Source organism: Schistocerca cancellata, chromosome 8 (assembly GCF_023864275.1).
Source record: "Schistocerca cancellata isolate TAMUIC-IGC-003103 chromosome 8, iqSchCanc2.1, whole genome shotgun sequence".
Classification (NCBI taxonomy): domain Eukaryota; kingdom Metazoa; phylum Arthropoda; class Insecta; order Orthoptera; family Acrididae; genus Schistocerca; species Schistocerca cancellata.
Window position 1 is genome coordinate 567,895,314 of NC_064633.1, and position 19,968 is coordinate 567,915,281.

Here is a 19,968-nt window from a genome sequence, read left to right on the forward strand (position 1 = left end):
ATTATTTTAAAACACAGATACATTTCTTACGATAATGGTCATCAAAAAATAAATATATTAAGAAGCAGTGATTCTTTTACACATTTCATGAAACATGGTTTTGTAAGATGCTCTTCACATTGTAAATCATTCAGCTTACATAATTCGTGACCATGACAACTGTAACCCCGAGGTATGGCATCTTGTGACACTATGGAATGAAAATTTACGAACCACGTCAAAGTAATGTATAAACCTTTACGTTATCTGTCTCCAACAGCGTTCACATTACGGATACAAAGGTAGCTGAAGTTTGAATGCCAACTACTTAACGATTTGGAAGATTTTTATCCGCATGTCAACATACTTTATGCAGTCGTAGGTTGGAAACTTCTTGTAGCACTAAAATATGACTACGATGTCACTGTATTATATATTTGACGCAATGTGTGTGTGTGTGTGTGTGTGTGTGTGTGTGTGTGTGTGTGCATTATTTTTCCGAAATTGTGTTGGGTAGCAAGTATTAGGGACTATAGTTTCCATTGCGTACCTTGCATTAGGATCGAAATGACTAGATTATACATACTAGTATGCACATTCAGGTTTGAGACAATCAATACTCCTGCATTACATTCCAAAGTGTGCAGGAAATAGTGACGAAGCCTGGTGAAAGGTCATGTCCGACACCTATCCTTACCCTTTATCAACTTCTGTAAGGTGAAGCAAATGTTTGTACACTATGTTTGCTGTTAATATTACTTCTACTGCAGTTGCTTTTCTTACCATTGCTGTTTTAATGTTGACAGCTCGTAATAAAACTCCATGTTGAAATAGCATCCCTGCAGTGAAGTGTGCGCTACTCTGAAACTACCCAGGAAGGCCGAAACTGTGTGGTTCACTGGGACTTGAAAACAGGTACCTTGACCTTCGCCGGCAGTTACTACTGAGCGACCTACCCAGCCCGGACTCACAGCCCATGTTCACAGCTTCGTTTCTGGTAATACACTCCTGGAAATGGAAAAAAGAACACATTGACACCGGTGTGTCAGACCCACCATACTTGCTCCGGACACTGCGACAGGGCTGTACAAGCAATGATCACACGCACGGCACAGCGGACACACCAGGAACCGCGGTGTTGGCCGTCGAATGGCGCTAGCTGCGCGCATTTGTGCACCGCCGCCGTCAGTGTCAGCCAGTTTGCCGTGGCATACGGAGCTCCATCGCAGTCTTTAACACTGGTAGCATGCCGCGACAGCGTGGACGTGAACCGTATGTGCAGTTGACGGACTTTGAGCGAGGGCGTATAGTGGGCATGCGGGAGGCCGGGTGGACGTACCGCCGAATTGCTCAACACGTGGGGCGTGAGGTCTCCACAGTACATCGATGTTGTCGCCAGTGGTCGGCGGAAGGTGCACGTGCCCGTCGACCTGGGACCGGACCGCAGCGACGCACGGATGCACGCCAAGACCGTAGGATCCTACGCAGTGCCGTAGGGGAACCGCACCGCCACTTCCCAGCAAATTAGGGACACTGTTGCTCCTGGGGTATCGGCGAGGACCATTCGCAACCGTCTCCATGAAGCTGGGCTACGGTCCCGCACACCGTTAGGCCGTCTTCCGCTCACGCCCCAACATCGTGCAGCCCGCCTCCAGTGGTGTCGCGACAGGCGTGAATGGAGGGACGAATGGAGACGTGTCGTCTTCAGCGATGAGAGTCGCTTCTGCCTTGGTGCCAATGATGGTCGTATGCGTGTTTGGCGCCGTGCAGGTGAGCGCCACAATCAGGACTGCATACGACCGAGGCACACAGGGCCAACACCCGGCATCATGGTGTGGAGAGCGATCTCCTACACTGGCCGTACACCACTGGTGATCGTCGAGGGGACACTGAATAGTGCACGGTACATCCAAACCGTCATCGAACCCATCGTTCTACCATTCCTAGACCGGCAAGGGAACTTGCTGTTCCAGCAGGACAATGCACGTCCGCATGTATCCCGTGCCACCCAACGTGCTCTAGAAGGTGTAAGTCAACTACCCTGGCCAGCAAGATCTCCGGATCTGTCCCCCATTGAGCATGTTTGCGACTGGATGAAGCGTCGTCTCACGCGGTCCGCACGTCCAGCACGAACGCTGGTCCAACTGAGGCGCCAGGTGGAAATGGCATGGCAAGCCGTTCCACAGGACTACATCCAGCATCTCTACGATCGTCTCCATGGGAGAGCAGCAGCCTGCATTGCTGCGAAAGGTGGATATACACTGTACTAGTGCCGACATTGTGCATGCTCTGTTGCCTGTGTCTATGTGCCCGTGGTTCTGTCAGTGTGATCATGTGATGTATCTGACCCCAGGATTGTGTCAATAAAGTTTCCCCTTCCTGGGACAATGAATTCACGGTGTTCTTATTTCAATTTCCAGGAGTGTAACTCTCTCTCTTTCTGTAGTTCGCAGAGCGGTGAGGATGGGGGAATATGTTGTGCCACATAACGGAACCGTTAAGGGCATTGCCCACCAATGGCTTGGTTATTCGTTCTCATCACGGTTAGGCTCATATTACTAGCCGGTCCTAATTTTTTTTTTAACTCATTGTTACTCTTATGTTTTCTAAATAATTTATTATACCGCGCAATAACATCTGCCAATGTAGTTTTCGCAGTTGTCGAATTGAACCACAGCACATAACCGATCATTTCGTTTGAAACTACTGTGATTGTGCCGCGTTTTAGTTTCAAAATATTCCGACATTATGGTCTCCAGACAGAGATATCATTTCTCCAACCTGTTTTCATTTTCTTCTCTTAGACTTTCCTAAATATTGTGTGAACGCGTTCTATGATCGTGTCATAGAGACAGAGGCGTATGTGGATAGGGCTTAAGCGAATAAGCTCACTGGGCAAAGTGTTAGTCGCGCCTCTCAAAGGAACAAACTAGTCACTTTGAAGCACTTTAAATAATAAATAACTGTGGCCGTGTACCACTGAATTAATTCATGGCAGTGGTGCCAGTTGTTTGTATGAACTGAGCGTTGAAAGACGGCTCGATGTTTGAACTTCACAAACGAGGTATCGCTTTTCGTCTCGTACATGAGAAGAATATGAACGATGTTGTCCGACCCGCAGATGTACCAACGTAGCACTGCAACATGTATTCAAGAAATGGCGTACCAATTGCAGCCATGTAACAGACAGTAATAGTAATGGTCGTAAAAAGATCCTAACGGACAGGTAGCGGCGACGGATTTCACACCTTTCAAGGGCAGTCAATTTCAAACCCGGTATCAATTGCTGCTGGGAGTAAATGTAAGTCCATCTGAAACAGTTTACGAGCGCAATTTGCTAGGGGAACTCCATGCAGCGGACTTTCAAAGTCGACTGCAGTTGCTCAAAGTGGCATATAAAACTGCACCATTTCACTGGAACGAACAAAACTGAAACTGGAACGTAGCTGACTGGAGGCGTGTACTGTGATCTAACAAGTCACGATTTTGCCCCTTTTCCAGTGATGAAAAGCGTCTAGTGCACTGAAGGCCCGATGAGGCAATTAATCCGCAGTTTGTAGCGGCTGTAGCTCTTTCCGGAGAAGTTTCTGTGTTCTGTCGTGGGTTCTCTCTATACTATGACTTCCCCTTGGTGATCACAAACCAGAAGGTTCATTTCAACTTTCTCAATATCTGCAACACAGTTTTTTTTTCTCAGAAATCAGGTTTCTTTCATTCATAATTCCAGTACACCACAGTATATCCCACTCTTTTGGCTACAAAATCTTATTTTTCAACATAATATCCGTTCAATGAGACGGCCTTCCGCCACGGGGAGGGGAGGGGCTGTGTGCTTGCATGGTAGAACACTTCTGGAGGACGTCGGAGCCAACGTCTTGCTCCATCAATAACCTCTCATCAACGTTCTGATTCCCGCGGAGTGCATTCTTCATTGGACCAAGCAAGTGGAAGTTGGAAAGTGCGAGATCTGGGCTGTAGGGTGGATGAGGAAGAACCGACCAATGAGGTTTTGTAAACTCCCTCGGTTTCACAGACATGTGTGGGGAAGGAGACGTTTGTTCGCATTTTTGTGGCGACGCACACGCTCAAGCCATTTCTTCAGTTTCCTAAAGGTAGCACAATAAACTCCCGAGATGATCGGTGCACCATGAGGGACGACATCAAATACAATAAACCCTTCAGAGTCCCAGAAGATCTGAGGTTCCGACTTTGAACCTTACCTTCAGAAGGAATTTTTGCAGTCAGTCTAGTAACAGTCAACCAATTCCGCACAGATAGTCCTTCGTTGCTCTTTATGGTCTTCTTGTAGGCGGTGAGGAACCCAGCAGCCACATACCTTTGAGTACCCCAACTGGTGAGCGAGTGTGTCAGCATTACCAGATGAGACGTCTCGTTGATCAGGGAGGTATTTGACTGCTATCCGTCGATCACCTAGAATGGCAGTGTCGTCCGACCCCGGTAGCTGAATGGTCAGTGTGACGGATTGTCAATCCTCTGTGCCCGGGTTCGATTCCCGGCGGGGTCGGAGAATTTTCTGCTCCCAGGGACTGGCTGTTGTGTTGTCCTCATCATCATCCTATCATCCTCATCGACTGCAGCTCGCCGAAGTGGGGTCAAATTGAAAGACCGGCAACCGGCAAACGGCCTGCCCGATGGGTTGGGGGGGGGGGGGGGGGGTAGCCATACTATCAAATAAAATGGCAGTGTCCGCACGTTCCGGCATTGCAGCAGTCACACCGTGTGCGGCCCGCGGCCATACGGGAGGTCGGAGAAGTTTACGCGATTTGTTGCATTGATGACAGACATCTCCCCCAACGACTTACCCTGCGTTTGTTTACTGCTAGGTCTCCTTAAATATTCTGCGAGTGCCTACGAATATCTGCGATATTCTTGTTTTCCGCCAAAAGGAAACTCAGTGACAGCTGTCTGCTTGGAAGGCACCTCCGTTACTGACGTCACTTTGAAGGATAAGTACAGAGCCGCTACCTATCGAAACTTTATTAAACAATATGGGTTGAAGCAGGAATATTTTACCATCTTCCACAACAACAAAAAAATGGTTCAAATGGCTCTGACCACTATGGGACTCAACTGCTGTGGTCGTAAGTCCCCTAGAACTTAGAACTACTTAAACCTAACTAACCTAAGGACATCACAAACATCCATGCCCGAGGCAGTATTCGAACCTGCGACCGTAGCGGTCGTGCGGTTCCAGACTGTAGCGCCTTTAACCGCTCGGCCACTCCGGCCGGCTTCTTCCACAACAATTTCAGCATTTTGTCAACCGAAATTGGCCGAGAATCAAATTGTGTTGCATTACTCATTCAGTGCTCCTGGTATTTGCAATGTAAGGAGTATGCCGAGGACAGTTCCGTCATCTAAGATGGCGACAGCATGAGTAGTATTTCAAAGGCCGTAACGGTAGTGATACTCTGGAGAATTGCAAATACTGGGAATACCAGCTCAGTTCAAACAGGGTAAAGAGATTTGAGGTACCATAGGACTATAGGTTCTCTGTGTATGATTGGAGAAAGAACGAGACAAATAAACAAGGAGGTGTATATTTGTTTTACCGTCTGGGAGAAGGCATCAGATACTGTCAAATAAATATGCTTCTCCAGTTTAAAAGAGGTGTGATTAGACTGGAAAGATATAAACTTAATAAATGAGATGTACACAAAGCAATATGTGACAGTAAGGCAGATCTTTAGGAGAGAGAGGCGTTGAACAGTGGAACGGATATAAGGCACGGATGCTCTGTCATCGAAGTTGTTCAATGTTTGTGGAGAAAAATTGATAGGTAAGGTTATTGAGCACGGAAGAGGCGCTGTAACTGGAAGACAAAGAATAATGACTAGAAAATATGTAAATCTTCAAGCAGGACGGGCGTAATCAGAAGAGGAGATACAAACGATGTCGAAGAGTACAGGAAGGAGAGGTCACAGGTATGAATAACAAATAAATATAGGAAAGACAAAATGCTGAGAATAAGCAAACAGGCAGCACCACTTAATATATTCTTAGACGGAAAGGGTAGAATAAGTAAAATCCTTTCTTTATCTGGGGCGTTTAATGACATGGAACGAAAGCTGTACAGAACTATGAAAAAGGAGTATATTTATAAGAAAAAGAGCATTTCAATGGTGACGCAGTCCAAAAGCCTGAAGAATTTCAATGGTGATGAGCAAAAGATCTGATAAAAGTGATGTCAGGTTTGTAGTGTTTTACAGCAGTGAATCATTGACAGTTAAAAAGAAATAAGAGATTTAGAAGGTATGGAAATGTGACCACGAGGAAGGATGCTTAAGGTGAATTGGGCTGTTGGACTTAAGAATGAAGAAATTCTGAAGTAGGTGGTGTAGGAAAGAAAACCATTGTAAATGAGCAGGAAGAAGCAAAATTCTTGATTCGGGTATATAATGCGTCGATATTGCAACAAGGAACTAGGGAGAGAAAAGTACAATGAATGGGAGGGAGAAATATGAAGGAAATTGGAATCATGGTCACCATTAGAAGAGGACGATCATACCAACATATGAAGGAAGGTTCTCAGAACGGGACATAATATATAGAGCATCCAGCTTAAACCTGTTGTAACAGGGATTCACTAAAGAAAAAAAAAACCTCACACCTCTTTTGACAAGGACTTGCCTCCAAAATCAACTGATGTTATCCCATAGAAAATGGAGCGGAACAGGTTAAATGTAGCATTCAACGTACCAACAATTCTATAACTCTACGCTCTCTAACCAGCAGTGTGTAGTAACTTCAGCTGACTATGACATACCTGAGGAAACCGGAAGCACCTAGCCATCTCCCCGAATTGCGACCCTTTTCAACGCGAATCTTCACTATATTAGTGTGATTCCTCCTTAGTGTGACCCACATTTTTGGACGTGTGGATCTTGTACGCGATTAGCACACTGTTGGAAATGTATGTGTCACTGGTGGAGTTGTACTCAAGAGTTTTGTGTTTTTGGTACCATGCGTAAGTGGCACAGTAAGTGGTAAGGTTACCAACAGTATTGGTAGCACTGGCAGGGAGAAAACGGAAATCAATATTTGGGAGAGAAATTGGGAGCAAACGACTTCTCTTTGACTTTTGCTTTTTTTTTCACATAATTAGCGCCACACGTCGTTCAGTGTTACTCTACTATGTATTTTATATCATTAAAAATAATGATTTTCGTTTTATGAGTAATAAAAATTAATCGTTCCCGTGCCTTCATCGTTTTTGTGTAACCAAAGCAATTAATTTTAATGCAACTACAGTTTTCATGTAGCAACATAAAAAATCTATACAATTATTGTTGTTATTTTGTACTAAACAGAACGTTCTTCATGATAAAGAAAGACAAGAGTTTCCTGTTATTATTGATAAATGAGAAATTTGTTTATGAGTAACACAAACATGTGTAACATAAGCTGGACGAAGTATTGAAGTGATATTTGAAATGATTTTGTTTTGCAGCTTCCTTTAAATTTTCTCTCTTGTTGAGGAAATAGCGTATTCTAGAACTATACATATATCTTCTTTTTTCACTAAAACATCTTTCTGTTTCACGTTACCAATCAACAATTTCCGAATTAAAACAGAATTTAACACTGACTGTTTCAGTTTTGCTAGAAATACTAGTTGTTTTTAAGTAACAGGCAGGAGGATAACTATGCAGAATAGAAATGTTTTAAAGGTAATGTGACCATTTATCTAGCTTCGCTCAGTTTCCAGACAGTCCGCCTTTGCGATTTACAGAGGAATGTAGTAAGAAACTGATAGCGTGCGCAAACAAAAGGCTCAAATTGTGGTAACGCCCGATAGGTATGCAACACCCTTGACGTAGACAAGTAACACAGTTACGATCTCAGCAGGGCTACTGCGCAAACTAGTGTAGTCTACGCTTATGTACGGATGTCTACGGCACCCTGCTATCGCTCTACAGCCCCTGTTGCTGGTATTTGCAGGTCCCGCGTTCTGGGGGCTCATCAATCCACAATGGTCGCTGTGCAGTAAGGGCCGTCGGCAGTCGCCCATCGACATCGAGCCGGACAAGTTGCTGTTCGACCCCCTGTTGCGGCCGCTGCACATCGACAAGAACATGGTGAGTGGGAGACCGCAGCACCCGCCGTACACGCTCGGCAGCGGCGCCGCCTGCCTGTCTGCGCTTTCGCCACTCGGAATCAGTCCTAAGTGTCGGCCGTATTGCCCGTTCCGGGGAGGCGGCCGCGGTGGTCTAGCGGTTCTGGCGCTGCAGTCCGGAACCGCGGGACTGCTACGGTCGCAGATTCGAATCCTGCCTCGGGCATGGGTGTGTGTGATGTCCTTAGGTTAGTTAGGTTTAATTAAGTCTAAGTTCTAGGGGACTTATGACCTAAGATGTTGAGTCCCATAGTGCTCAGAGCCATTTGAACCATTTGAACCGTTCCGGGGAAACCCGCAGCGCCTGCTCTTAGCTTACAGTCCTCCAGCTCTCGGCTCGATATGCTTTACCTGCAGAAGGGAGCGCCTCCACTGTGAACATTTTAACTCCAATGCGAGTGGAGGAATGCGGAAAGCAGCGTACGCAGTGCCGCAATTGCATTTCTCCGAGATGGCGTGGGCAATGGTCGCGACGACGTGGACTAGGAAGATGACTTATCCAGAGGCGAGAGACACCTGCGTGCTTCTCATCTCCTTAGTCGCTCTGAGCCTCTCAGAGCGACTAAGGAGATGAGAAGCACGCAGGTGTCTCCCGCCTCTGGATATATATATATATATATATATATATATATATATATATATATATATATATATATATATAACGACAAGATTGTGCCAAAATAAATTTTGGAAAATTGTATGAGTCTCATGATATTAGACATGTTTCCAAATTAATGAATTTTCTAGCAACGTTGCTATATGGCAAAGTTGTCCACTAACCTCATATTTGTGTGCTGCAAACTTGTGCAAGTGCTCTGAACAGAGTCACATTACTTACAGACTAACAGAATTAATGAAAAAACATATTTTGTTTCATTAATGAAGAACTGAACCATGAACCATAGACCTTGCCGTCAGTGGGGGGGCTTGTGTGCCTCAGCCATACCGTAGCTGCAAACACAATGGAGGGGTGTCTGTTGAGAAGCCAGAAGTACGTGTAGTTTCTGAAGAGGGACAGCAGCCGTTTCAGTAGTAGCAGGAGCAACAGTCCAGATGATTGACTGATCTGGCCTTGTAACATCAACAAAAACGGCCTTGCTCTGATGATACTGCGAACGGCAGATAGCAAAGTGAAGCTACAGTCGTGATTTTTCCCTAGGGCATGCAGCTCTAGTGAACCCTTAACTTATGATGATGTTCTCTAGGATAAAATATTTCGGAGGTAAAGTAATCCCCAGGAGGATGTCGTCATCAGAAGAAAAAGAGCTGGCCTTCTACGGATCGGCGAGTGGAATGTTATATACCTTACTGAGACAAGTTGGTTCGAAAATTAAGATAAGAAAATGGATAGGTTGAAGTTAGATATAGTGGGATGTAGTAAAGTTCGGTAGCAGCAGGAACAGGGCTTCTGGTCAAGTGGTTCAAATGGTTCAAATGGCTCTGAGCACTATGGGACTTAACATCTGAGGTCATCAGTCCCCTATAACTTAGAACTACTTAAACCTAACTAACCTAAGGACATCACACACATCCATGCCCGAGGCAGCATTCGAACCTGCAACCATAGCGGTCGCGTAGTTCCAGACTGAAGCGCCTAGAACCGCTCGGTAACACCGGCCGGCTTCTGGTCATGTGGATACAGTGTTATAAATACAAAAGTCAAATAGGAGTAATGAAGGAGTGGGTTTAATAATGAATAAGAAAATCGGAATGCAAGTGAGCTGCTACGAACAGCATAGTGAACTCATTATCGTAGCCAAGATAGACATGACGCCCACACTTAGCACAGTAGTACAAGCTATATGCCAAACAGCTCCACAGATGATGAAGAGATTGAAGAAAAGTATGATGAGATAAAATAAATTTTGCAGGTAGTTAAGGAAGACGAAAATTTGTGATGGCGACCTAGAACTGGATAGTAGCAAAAGGAAGAGAAGAAAAAACTGTAGGTGAATAATGACTGGGAAAATAAAGGAATGAAAGAGGGAACTGCCTGGTAGAATTCTGTACAAAGCATTATTTAACACTTATTTTAAGAATCATGAAAGAAAGATGTGAACGTGGAAGACACAGGAAGGTTTCAGATTGATTGTGTAATGGTAGGACAGAAATATCGGAACTAGAATTTAAACTGTGAGACATTTCCAAGGGCGGATGTGGACTCTGATGGTAATTTATTGGTTACGAACTGTAGATTAAAACTGAAGAGTTTCAGGGAGGTAAGAAGTTAAGCAGATGGACCTGGATACATTGAAAGAACCAGAGCTTGTTGACCGTTTAAGAAGCAGTATTAGTCACCAGTTGACTAAAACAGCGGGAAAGTTTACAGTAGAAGACGAGTGGGTGGCTTTAAGAGATGAAATGGTGAAATCAACAGAGGATCAAATAGGTAAAAATACAAGCCCAGCAGAAATCCTTGCATAACCCAGGGGATACTGAATGTAACTGATGAAAGAACCAAATATAAAAATGCAGCAAATGAAGCAGGCGAAAGGGAATATAAATGTATAAAAATGAGATTGACAGGCAGTGCAATATGCTTAATCAAGAATGGCTAGAGATCAAATGTATAGCTATAGAAGCATATTTCACTAGGGGAAAGATAATTCTTACAGAAAAGGAGAGGAAAGTAAAAATTGTATGACATCAAGAGCTCACATGGAAAAGCTGTCTTAAAGGAAAACCAGTCTTAAACAAAGAAGAGAAAGAGCTTAAAGATAGAGGGATTAAATAGAGGGTGTATACAAGGTAGTTGAAAATGAAAGCAATGCTATAGAAATGGAAAGACGTAGATGCAAATGAGATAGGAGATATGACACTGCGAGAAGAATTTGACAGAGCACTCAAAGATATCAGTTCGAAACAAGGCCCTGGGAGCACACGATGTTCTGTCAGAATTGCTGATATCCTTCGGAGAGCAAACCACGACAAAACACATCTATCTGGAGTGCAAGATGTACGAGACAGGCGAAATACACTCAGAAGAATATAATAATTCCAATTCCAGACACAGCAGATGCTACTGTTGTTGCTGTTGTTGTGGTCTTCAGTCCAGAGACTGGTTTGATGCAGCTCTCCATCCTACTCTGTCCTGGGCAAGCTTCTTCATCTCGAACTACCTACTGCGACCTACATCATTCCGAATCTGCTTAGTGTCTTCATCTCTTGGTCTCCCTCTACGATTTTTACCCTCCATGCTGCCCTCCAGAACTAAATAGGTGATCCCTTGTTGCCTCAGAACATGTCCTACCAACCGAACCTTTCTTCTAGGAAGCTGTGCCACAAATTTCTCTTCTCCCCAATTCTATTCAATACCTCCTCATTAGTGATGTGATCTACCCATCTAATCTTCAGCACTCTTCTGTAGCACCACATTTCGAAAGCTTCTATTCTCTTCTTGTCTATACTATTTATCGTCCACGTTTCACTTCCATACATTGATACACTCCATACAAATACTTTCAGAAAAAACTTCCCGACACTTAAATCTATACTCAATATTAACGAATTTCTCTTCTTCAGCAACGCTTTCATTACCACTGCCAGTCTACGTTTTATATCCTCTTCACTTCAACCATCATCAGTTATTTTGCTCCCCACATAGCAAAACTCATTTACCACTATAAGCGTCTGATTCCCTCAGAATCATCCGATTTAATTCGACTACATTCCATTATCCTCGTCTTGCTTTTGTTGATGTTCATCTTATATGCGCCTTTCAAGATACTGTCCATGCCGTTCAGCTGCTCTTCCAGGTCCTTTGCTGTTTCTGACCGAATTAGAATGTCATCGGTGAACCTCAAAGTATTTATTTCTTCTCCATGGATTTTACTTCCTACCCCGAAATTTTCTTTCGTTTCCTTTACTGCTTGCTCAATATACAGAGTGAATAACATCGGGGATAAGCTACATCCCTGTCTCACTCCCTTCCCAAATGGCTCTAAGCACTATGGGACTTAACATCTGAGGTCATCAGTCCCTTTACTTAGAACTACTTAAACCAAACTAACCTAAGGACACCACACACATCTATGCCTGAGGCAGGATTCGAAACTGCGACCGTAGCAGCGGCCTGCGTCTCATTCCCTTCCCAACCACTGCTTCCCTTTCATGGCCCTCGACTCTTATAACTGCCGCTGGTTTCTGTACAAATTGTAAACAGCCTTTCGCTCCCTGTACTTTACCCCTACCACCTTTAGAATTTGAAAGAGTGTATTCCAGTCAACATTGTCAAAAGTTTTCTCTAAGTCTACAAATGCTAGAATCGTAGGTTTGTTTTTCCTTATCTATCTTCTAATATAAGTCGTAGGGTCAGCATTGTCTCACGTGTTCCAATATTTCTAAGGAACCCAAAATGATCTTCCCCGAGGTCGACTTCTAACAGTTTTTCCTTTCTTCTGTAAAGAATTCGTGTTAGTAAATGGCAGCCGTGACTTATTAAGCTGTTAGGTCGCTAATTTTCACAACACCTGCTTTCTTTGGGATTGGAATTATTACATTCATCTTGAAGTCTAAGAGTATTTCGCCTGTCTCATACATCTTCCTCAGCAGATGGTATTTTGTCAGGGCTGGCGCTCCCGAGGCTATCACCAGTTCTAACGGAAAGTCGTGTACTCCCGGGGCCTTGTTTCGACTTAGGTCTTTCTGCTTTGTCAAACTCTTCACGCAGTATCATATTTCCCATTTCATCTTCATCTACATCCTCTTCCATTTCCATAATATTGTCCTCAAGTGTATCGCCCTTGTATACACCACTTTATATTTCTTCCACCTTTTGCTTTCTGAGCTCTTGATATTCATTCAAGTTGTTCTCCCTTCTCCAAAGGTCACTTTAATTTTCCTGTAAGCAGTATCTATTCTACCCCCTAGTGATATATGCCTCTAAATCCCTACATTTGTTCTCTGGCCATCCGTGCTTAGCCATTTTGCACTTCCTGGCGATCTCATTTCTGAGACGTTTGTATTCCTTTTCGCCTGCTTCATTTACTGCATTTTTATATTTTCTCCTTTCATCAGTTAAGTTCAATATATCTTCTGTTACCCAAGGACTTCTACTATCTCTCGCCTTTTTACCTACTTGATCCTCTGCTGCTTTCATTATTTCGTCTCTCAAAGCTACCCATTCTTCTACTACTGTATTTCTTTCCTCCATTCTTGTCAATCGTTCCCTAACCCTCTCCCTGAAACTCTCTACAACCTCTGGTTGTGTCAGTTCATCCAGGTTCCATTCCTTAAATACCACCTTTTTGCAGTTTATTGTTTTAATCTGCAGTTCATAACCAATAGATTGTGGTCAGAGTCCACATCTGCCCCTGGAATTGTCTTACAATCTAAAACCTGATTCCTAAATCTCTGTCTTACCATTATATAAACTATCAGAAACCTTCCAGTATCTCCAGGTCTCTTCCACGTATACAACCTTCTTTATGGTTTCTGAACCAAGTGTTACCTATCATAAAGTAATGCTCTGTGCAGAAATCTACCAGGCGGCTTCCTCTTTCAATCCTTGCCTCGATTTCATATTCACCTACTGCATTTCTTCTCTTCCTTCTCCTACTATCGAATTGCAGTCACCCATGATTATTAAATTTTCGTCAGATACTGCTAGGTACGAAAATTACTGAACTATAAGTTTACTAAGTCATGGTTGCAAACTACTAACACGAATTCTTCACAGAAGAACAGAAAAAAAGAGTTAGAAACTGAACTTGGGGAAAATCTGATAGGATTTCGGAGAAAGGTAGGAACACGTGAGCCAATACTGTCTTAGAAGATAGGTTAAGGAAAGGGAAACCTACGTTTATTGCATTTGTCTGTAGACTTCGAGAACGCTTTTCAAAATTTTGATTGGAATACGTTCTTTGAAATTCTGAAGGTAGCAGTGGTAAAAGACAGTGACCGAAATATTGTTTAGACCTTGCACAGAAACCAGATGGAGTCATCAGAGTCTTGCAACATGAAAGGGAACAGTAACTGTGAAAAGAGTGAGAGAAGATTGTAACCATTCGCCAATGTTACTCAATCTGTATATTGAGCAAGCAGTAAAGGAAACAAAATGATTGTGGTAGGAATTAAAGTTTAGCGAGGAGAAACATAAATTTTGAGGTTTTCCGATAAGACTGTTATTCATTCAGAGACAGCAAGGGAATTGGATGAGCAGATGAAAGGAATGGACAGTGTCTTGAACATCAACGAAAGAAAGTCGAGAATAGTGGAATGAAGTCCAATTAGATCAGATGAAGCTGAGTGCAAAAGATTAGGGAATGGGTCACTTAAACTAGTAGATGGGTTTTGTTATTTGGGCAGCAAAATAACTGATGATAGAGGATATGAAATGTAGGTTGGAAATGGGTAGACAGCGTTTCTGAGGAAGAGAAATTTGTTAACATGGAATATAGATTTAAGTGTAAGTAAATCTCGTCTGAAACTATTTTTGTCTAATGTAGCGGTATATGGAAGTGAAAAATGGACGATTAACAAGCCAGCCAAACAAGAAGAGAATAGAAGCTTTTGAAACGTGGCGCTATAGAAGAGTGCTGAAGATTCGATGAGGAGAGCAAGTAACTAATGTGGAGGTACTGAATAGAATTGGGGAGAAAAGGAGTTTGTGGTGCAATCTAACCAGAAGAAGGGATAGGTTGGTAGGAACGTCCTGAGACACCAAGTACTCACCAATTTACTATTGGAGGGAAAAATCTTAGGCGCAAACCAAGAGATGAATACAGTAAGCAGACTCAGATGGTATAGGTTCGGAGATGAAGGGGCTTGCACTGGACAGAGAAGCATGGAGAGCTACATCTTACCAGTCTTCGGATTGCAGACTACAGCATTAAAAATTAAGAAATATTTATTTTATGTTTAAACTGAAGAACTGAAGAACATTTCATTCCAAAACAAAAAGCAGATAGGTGGAAAGAATACACTGAAAGCCTCTATGAGGGTGGATATTTGTCTGATGTGATAGCAGAAGAAACAGGAGTCGATTTAGAAGAGATAGGGGATCCAGTATTAAAATCGGAATTTAAAAGAGCTTTGGAAAACTTACGGTCGAATAAGGCAGAAGGGATAGATAACATTCCATCAGAATTTCTATAATCATTGGGGGAAGTGGCAACAAAACGACTATTCACGTTGGTGTGTAGAATATATGAGTCTGGCGATATACCATCTGACTTTCGTAAAAGCATCATCCACACAATTCCGAAGACGGCAAGAGCTGACAAGTGCGAGAATTATCGCACAATCAGCTTAACAGCTCATGCATCGAAGCTGCTTACAAGAATAATATACATAAGAATGGAAAAGAAAATTGAGAATGCGCTAGGTGACGATCAGTTTGAGAAACACGAATGTAATGAGAAGTAGTAGAAATGAGAACAGCGAGAAACATAATATCAGGATTGATGGTCACGAAGTCAATGAGGTTAAGGAATTCTGATACCTAGGCAGTAAAATAACCAATGACGGACGCAGCAAGGAGGACATCAAAAGCAGACTCGCTATGGCAAAAAAGGCATTTCTGGCCAAGAGAAGTCTACTAGTATCAAATACCGACATTAATCATGTTTCTTTTCTAGAAATAATGTGCCCTTCTCCCCTTAGATCTTCTTACTTTTCTATTAGTCGTAAATTTATAACGTTAATTTGTGAAGTCTAGTGTCCTTAATTTCCTACATATATTAGCACCACATATTGCGGCACTTCATTAGTCCACAATCATCTCGCCTTTCTTCCCTGTCTTGGCGCACTATTTTCTTTTTTATATGGCCTCCTGTTACCAAACTTCTGATTCGTTTCTGAACCTTGTATTTCAGCAAAGAAGCTATTTTTGTGGCACGTGGCATTCGGTACTCTAAAAGGGACGTTGAGAGACTAACACACTACTATAGTTTTGTTATCTAGAGATAAACAGTCTTGGCTGCAAAACCGCTCTATTATTTTATATTTTGCCAATAACACTTTTCGCATTAAGGATCTTCAGACTGTTTGGCGTAACAGGTGATAAACAAATATGCTGCCGTCCATGCAAATGTCTTAGTGGGCAGACACCGTTCTCAATATTTTAGAAAGATTGAGTAGGGCCATATACTCTACGAGGATACCGGATGAAGTCCCTTAAACCTCGTAAAGGGCAACTACCTGCTGAGGTTTTTATGTACTTTAAAAGCGAATTCCCATGTACTCAACACTATTTTATATCAGGATACCACGAAATGTTCTTAAAACATTGACAACGTTGTTTACCTGCTAAAACGTTTGTGTGGATGGCAGAATATGGATTTGAAGTATGTAATGGCAGCCAACCTGAAGATGCCTCAAGGCGAAACGTGTTATTAGCAAAATAAAAAATACTGAAGCCTGTTTTCCAGCGAAGAGAGTTTATCTCATAAAAACCTTTGTCACTGGTTGCTGTACCATACCACCGTGAATTGGAAGAAGTTCTAGGATTTTGTTGCACTCATGTCTAGCCTGTACAATGATGCCTTATATATTTCCGAATGTAATCAGTTCTTATATTTCAATATTAATTCCTATGTTATTTCATATTTCAAACATTTCCAATGAGGTAAATGCTACAACGTTATGTTGTTCATAGAAATTATATTTCACAATGGATCTTCTCCTCAAACATTCTACTTCAGCTATCTTACTTTCATGCTTTTTACACAGTATTAATGTTGTGTAGTACATGTAGAAATTCCCGATATATATAGAGTATTGTACTTTTAAACTGCACTGTTAACCATGATTTGATAGGTTCATTATTCTTAGCATCAGATTCTGTATAATATCACTATTTCTGAAAGAATTTGCTTGCCATTGTTTTTCATCTTTATTCATTAAATAGTTGTCACTTCTTCTAGCTTCATTTGCTCCAATAGAATTTCGTCAGTTTGTTGCATGAATGTCCAAAATTTACACAGAAAATTGCTTTATGTTCACCTGGGTTCTGTGTTACTTGTTTTAGAGTAATTCAATATCTGAGGCTGATCATCCTTTTGCAAATACGATGTTACATGAGCCTTTTGCCATGAGATGTCAGAACAAGGATGAATTTGTATAATTAACTTCTTCATTCCAGCCCTCGGCCATAGTACATCAGGAACAACTTGGCAGAGGCATCCAGTTGCCTCTCATGAGAAACAATAGACGTCCGGCATTGCTGACAGCGGAAAGAGTCTAGCGGAGGATGATGTCACTCGAATGCTACTGTCAATTTCTCTGACCGCGACCATTATGACAGCATGGCAGCGCAGCTGACAGTGCCGCAGTGGCGGCCGTGCCCTGACTCCAGCGGCTCTCTCCTTCCGCAGCGGCTGTCATGTGACTCAGGGCAGGTTTCCCTGTCCCGTGGTCGAACAGCGGACCCTGTACTGCATTCCAGGCTATCGCTCCGGGCGTCATAGGCTTGTGGTGTAGGCTGTGATAATGAGACGAGAATAGTTTAGTACAGAAATGTCTGAGCACTTATACACTCCAGACTATGCTCGTATAGAACTTCAGGCACGAACTCTAAACACTTCCCCGTTGCAAGTGACGAAAGGCTTCCACCCTTCCGTTACAGTATGCAGCATCGGCTGTTACTGTGTCCCACCTAACTGGCTCTGCATCACAACACCTGTCGACCGTGTTTTGCTTAACAACGTAAAATACTCTCGCCTGCCTGTGGCTTACTCTGCTGCAACTCACTTCCACGCTGGAGTACTTACCGTCTGAATACGGTCGATAAACTACATTGCCCTCCTTTTTATCAAGTCACGGTCACTCAGGTCGTCCAAACCACTTTATCCTTTACACTACAGTTCCTGGCGACAGACCCTTCTAGCCTTATTTCCCCTATTAAGGATTATTCCAACAACTGGTCTTGTTAACCCTATCAGTTAATTTTATACATTTCTACAGGGCCTCTTTCCTTGCTCCTAAAGTCAAATATGGAACTTATTTCCTTAATAGGCTTCTTGTAGCACAATCACTTCCAACTCTCTGTTGCAGACTTACAGGCTTACCTGTAATAATAATCCCCTAGTGCGTTCATCTTCCTTCTGCTGCATCAAATCGACTGGAATCTGAACCACAGTTGGACCTGAACTCACCCTTGTGCTTGGACCTCTGTGTAGCATAACAGGAACTACACGCAGCAGAACAAGAGCCGCTGCTGTGATTGGCATGACAGCAGTCAGTGTAGTCTTTTTCCGATTCCGATTAGTTACGTTCTTGTTATTGTGGTCTTCAGTCCTGAGACTGGCTTGATGCAGCTCTCAAAGCTACACTATCCTGTGCAAGCATCTTCAACTCCCACTACCTACTTCATCCTACATCCTTTTGAATTTGCTTAGTGTATTCATCTCTTGGTCTCCCTCTACGATTTTTACCCTCCTCGCTGCTCTTCAATACTAAATTTGTGATCCCTTGATGCCTCAGAACATGTCCTACCACCTGGTCCCTTCTTCTTGTCAAGTTGTGCCACAAACTCCTCCCAAAATTCTATTCAATACCTCCTCATTAGTTATGTGATCTACCCATCTAATTTTCAGCATTCTTCTTTAGCACCTCATTTTGAAAACTTATATTCTCTTCTTGTCCAAACTATTTATCGTCCATGATTCACTTCAATACATGGCTACACACCATACAAATACTTTCAGAAATGACTTCCTGACTCTTAAATCTACACTCAATTTTAACAAATTTCTCTTCTTCAGAAACACTTTGCTTGCCATTGCCAGTCTACATTTTATATCCTGTCTACTTCGACCATCATCAGTTATTTTGCTCCCCAAATAGCAAAACTCCGTTACTACTTTAAGTGTCTCATTTCCTAATCTAGTTCCCTCAGCATCACCTGACTTAATTCGACTACATTCCATTATCCTCGTTTTGCTTTTGTTGATGTTCGTCCTATATCCTCCTTTCAAGACACTGTCCATCCCGTTCTACTGCTCTTCCATGTCCTTTGCTGTCTCTGACAGACTTGCAATGTCATCGGCGAACCTCAAAGCTTTTATTTCTTCTCCATGGATTTTAATACCTACTCCGAATATTTCTTTTGTTTCCCTTACTGCTTGCTCAATATACAGATTGAATAACATCGGGGAGAGGCTACAACCCTGTCTTACTCCCTTCCCAACCACTGCTTCCCTTTCATGCCCATCGACTCTTACAACTGCAATCTGGTTTCTGTACGAATTGTAAATAGCCTTTCGCTCCCTGTATTTTACCCCTGCCACCTTCAGAATTCGAAAGAGAGTATTCCAGTCAACATTGTCAAAAGCTTTCTCTAAGTCTACAAGTGCTAAAATGTAGGTTTGCGTTTCCTTGATCTATCTTCTAAGATAAGTCGTAAGGTCAGTATTGCTTCATCTGTTCCGACATTTCTACGGAATCCAAACTGATCTTCCCCGAGATCGGTTTCAACTAGTTTATCCATTCGTCTGTAAAGAATTCACGTTATTATTTTGCAGCTGTGACTTATTAAACTGATAGTTCGGTAATTTTCACATCTGTCAACACCCGATTTCTTTGGGATTGGACTTATTATATTCTTCTTGAAGTCTGAGGGTATTTCGCCTGTCTCATACATCTTGCTCACCAGGTGGTAGAGTTTTGTCAGGACTGGCTCTCCCCAGGCCGTCAGTAGTTCTAATGGAATGTTGTCTACTCCCGGGGCCTTGTTTCGACTCAGGTCTTTCAGTGCTCTGTCAAACTCTTTACGCATTATCGTATCTACCATTTCATCTTCATCTACATCTTCTTCCATTTCCATAATATTGTCCTCAAGTACATCGCCCTTGTATAGACCCTTGTATATACTCCTTCCACCTCTCTGCTTTCCCTTCTTTGTTTAGAACTGG

At 42.8% G+C, this 19,968-nt stretch overlaps 1 protein-coding gene across 1 annotated transcript in view; it reads left to right on the forward strand.

Moving 5' to 3' along the window:
• LOC126095030 (carbonic anhydrase-related protein 10-like) overlaps nt 1-19,968 on the forward strand; it is a 991,041-nt gene that overhangs the window by 740,200 nt on the left and 230,873 nt on the right. Inside the window, exon 3 of the mRNA XM_049909691.1 lies at nt 7,942-8,078. Within this exon, the coding sequence (XP_049765648.1) occupies nt 7,942-8,078 (137 nt within the window). The remainder of the gene's footprint in view (nt 1-7,941; nt 8,079-19,968) is intronic.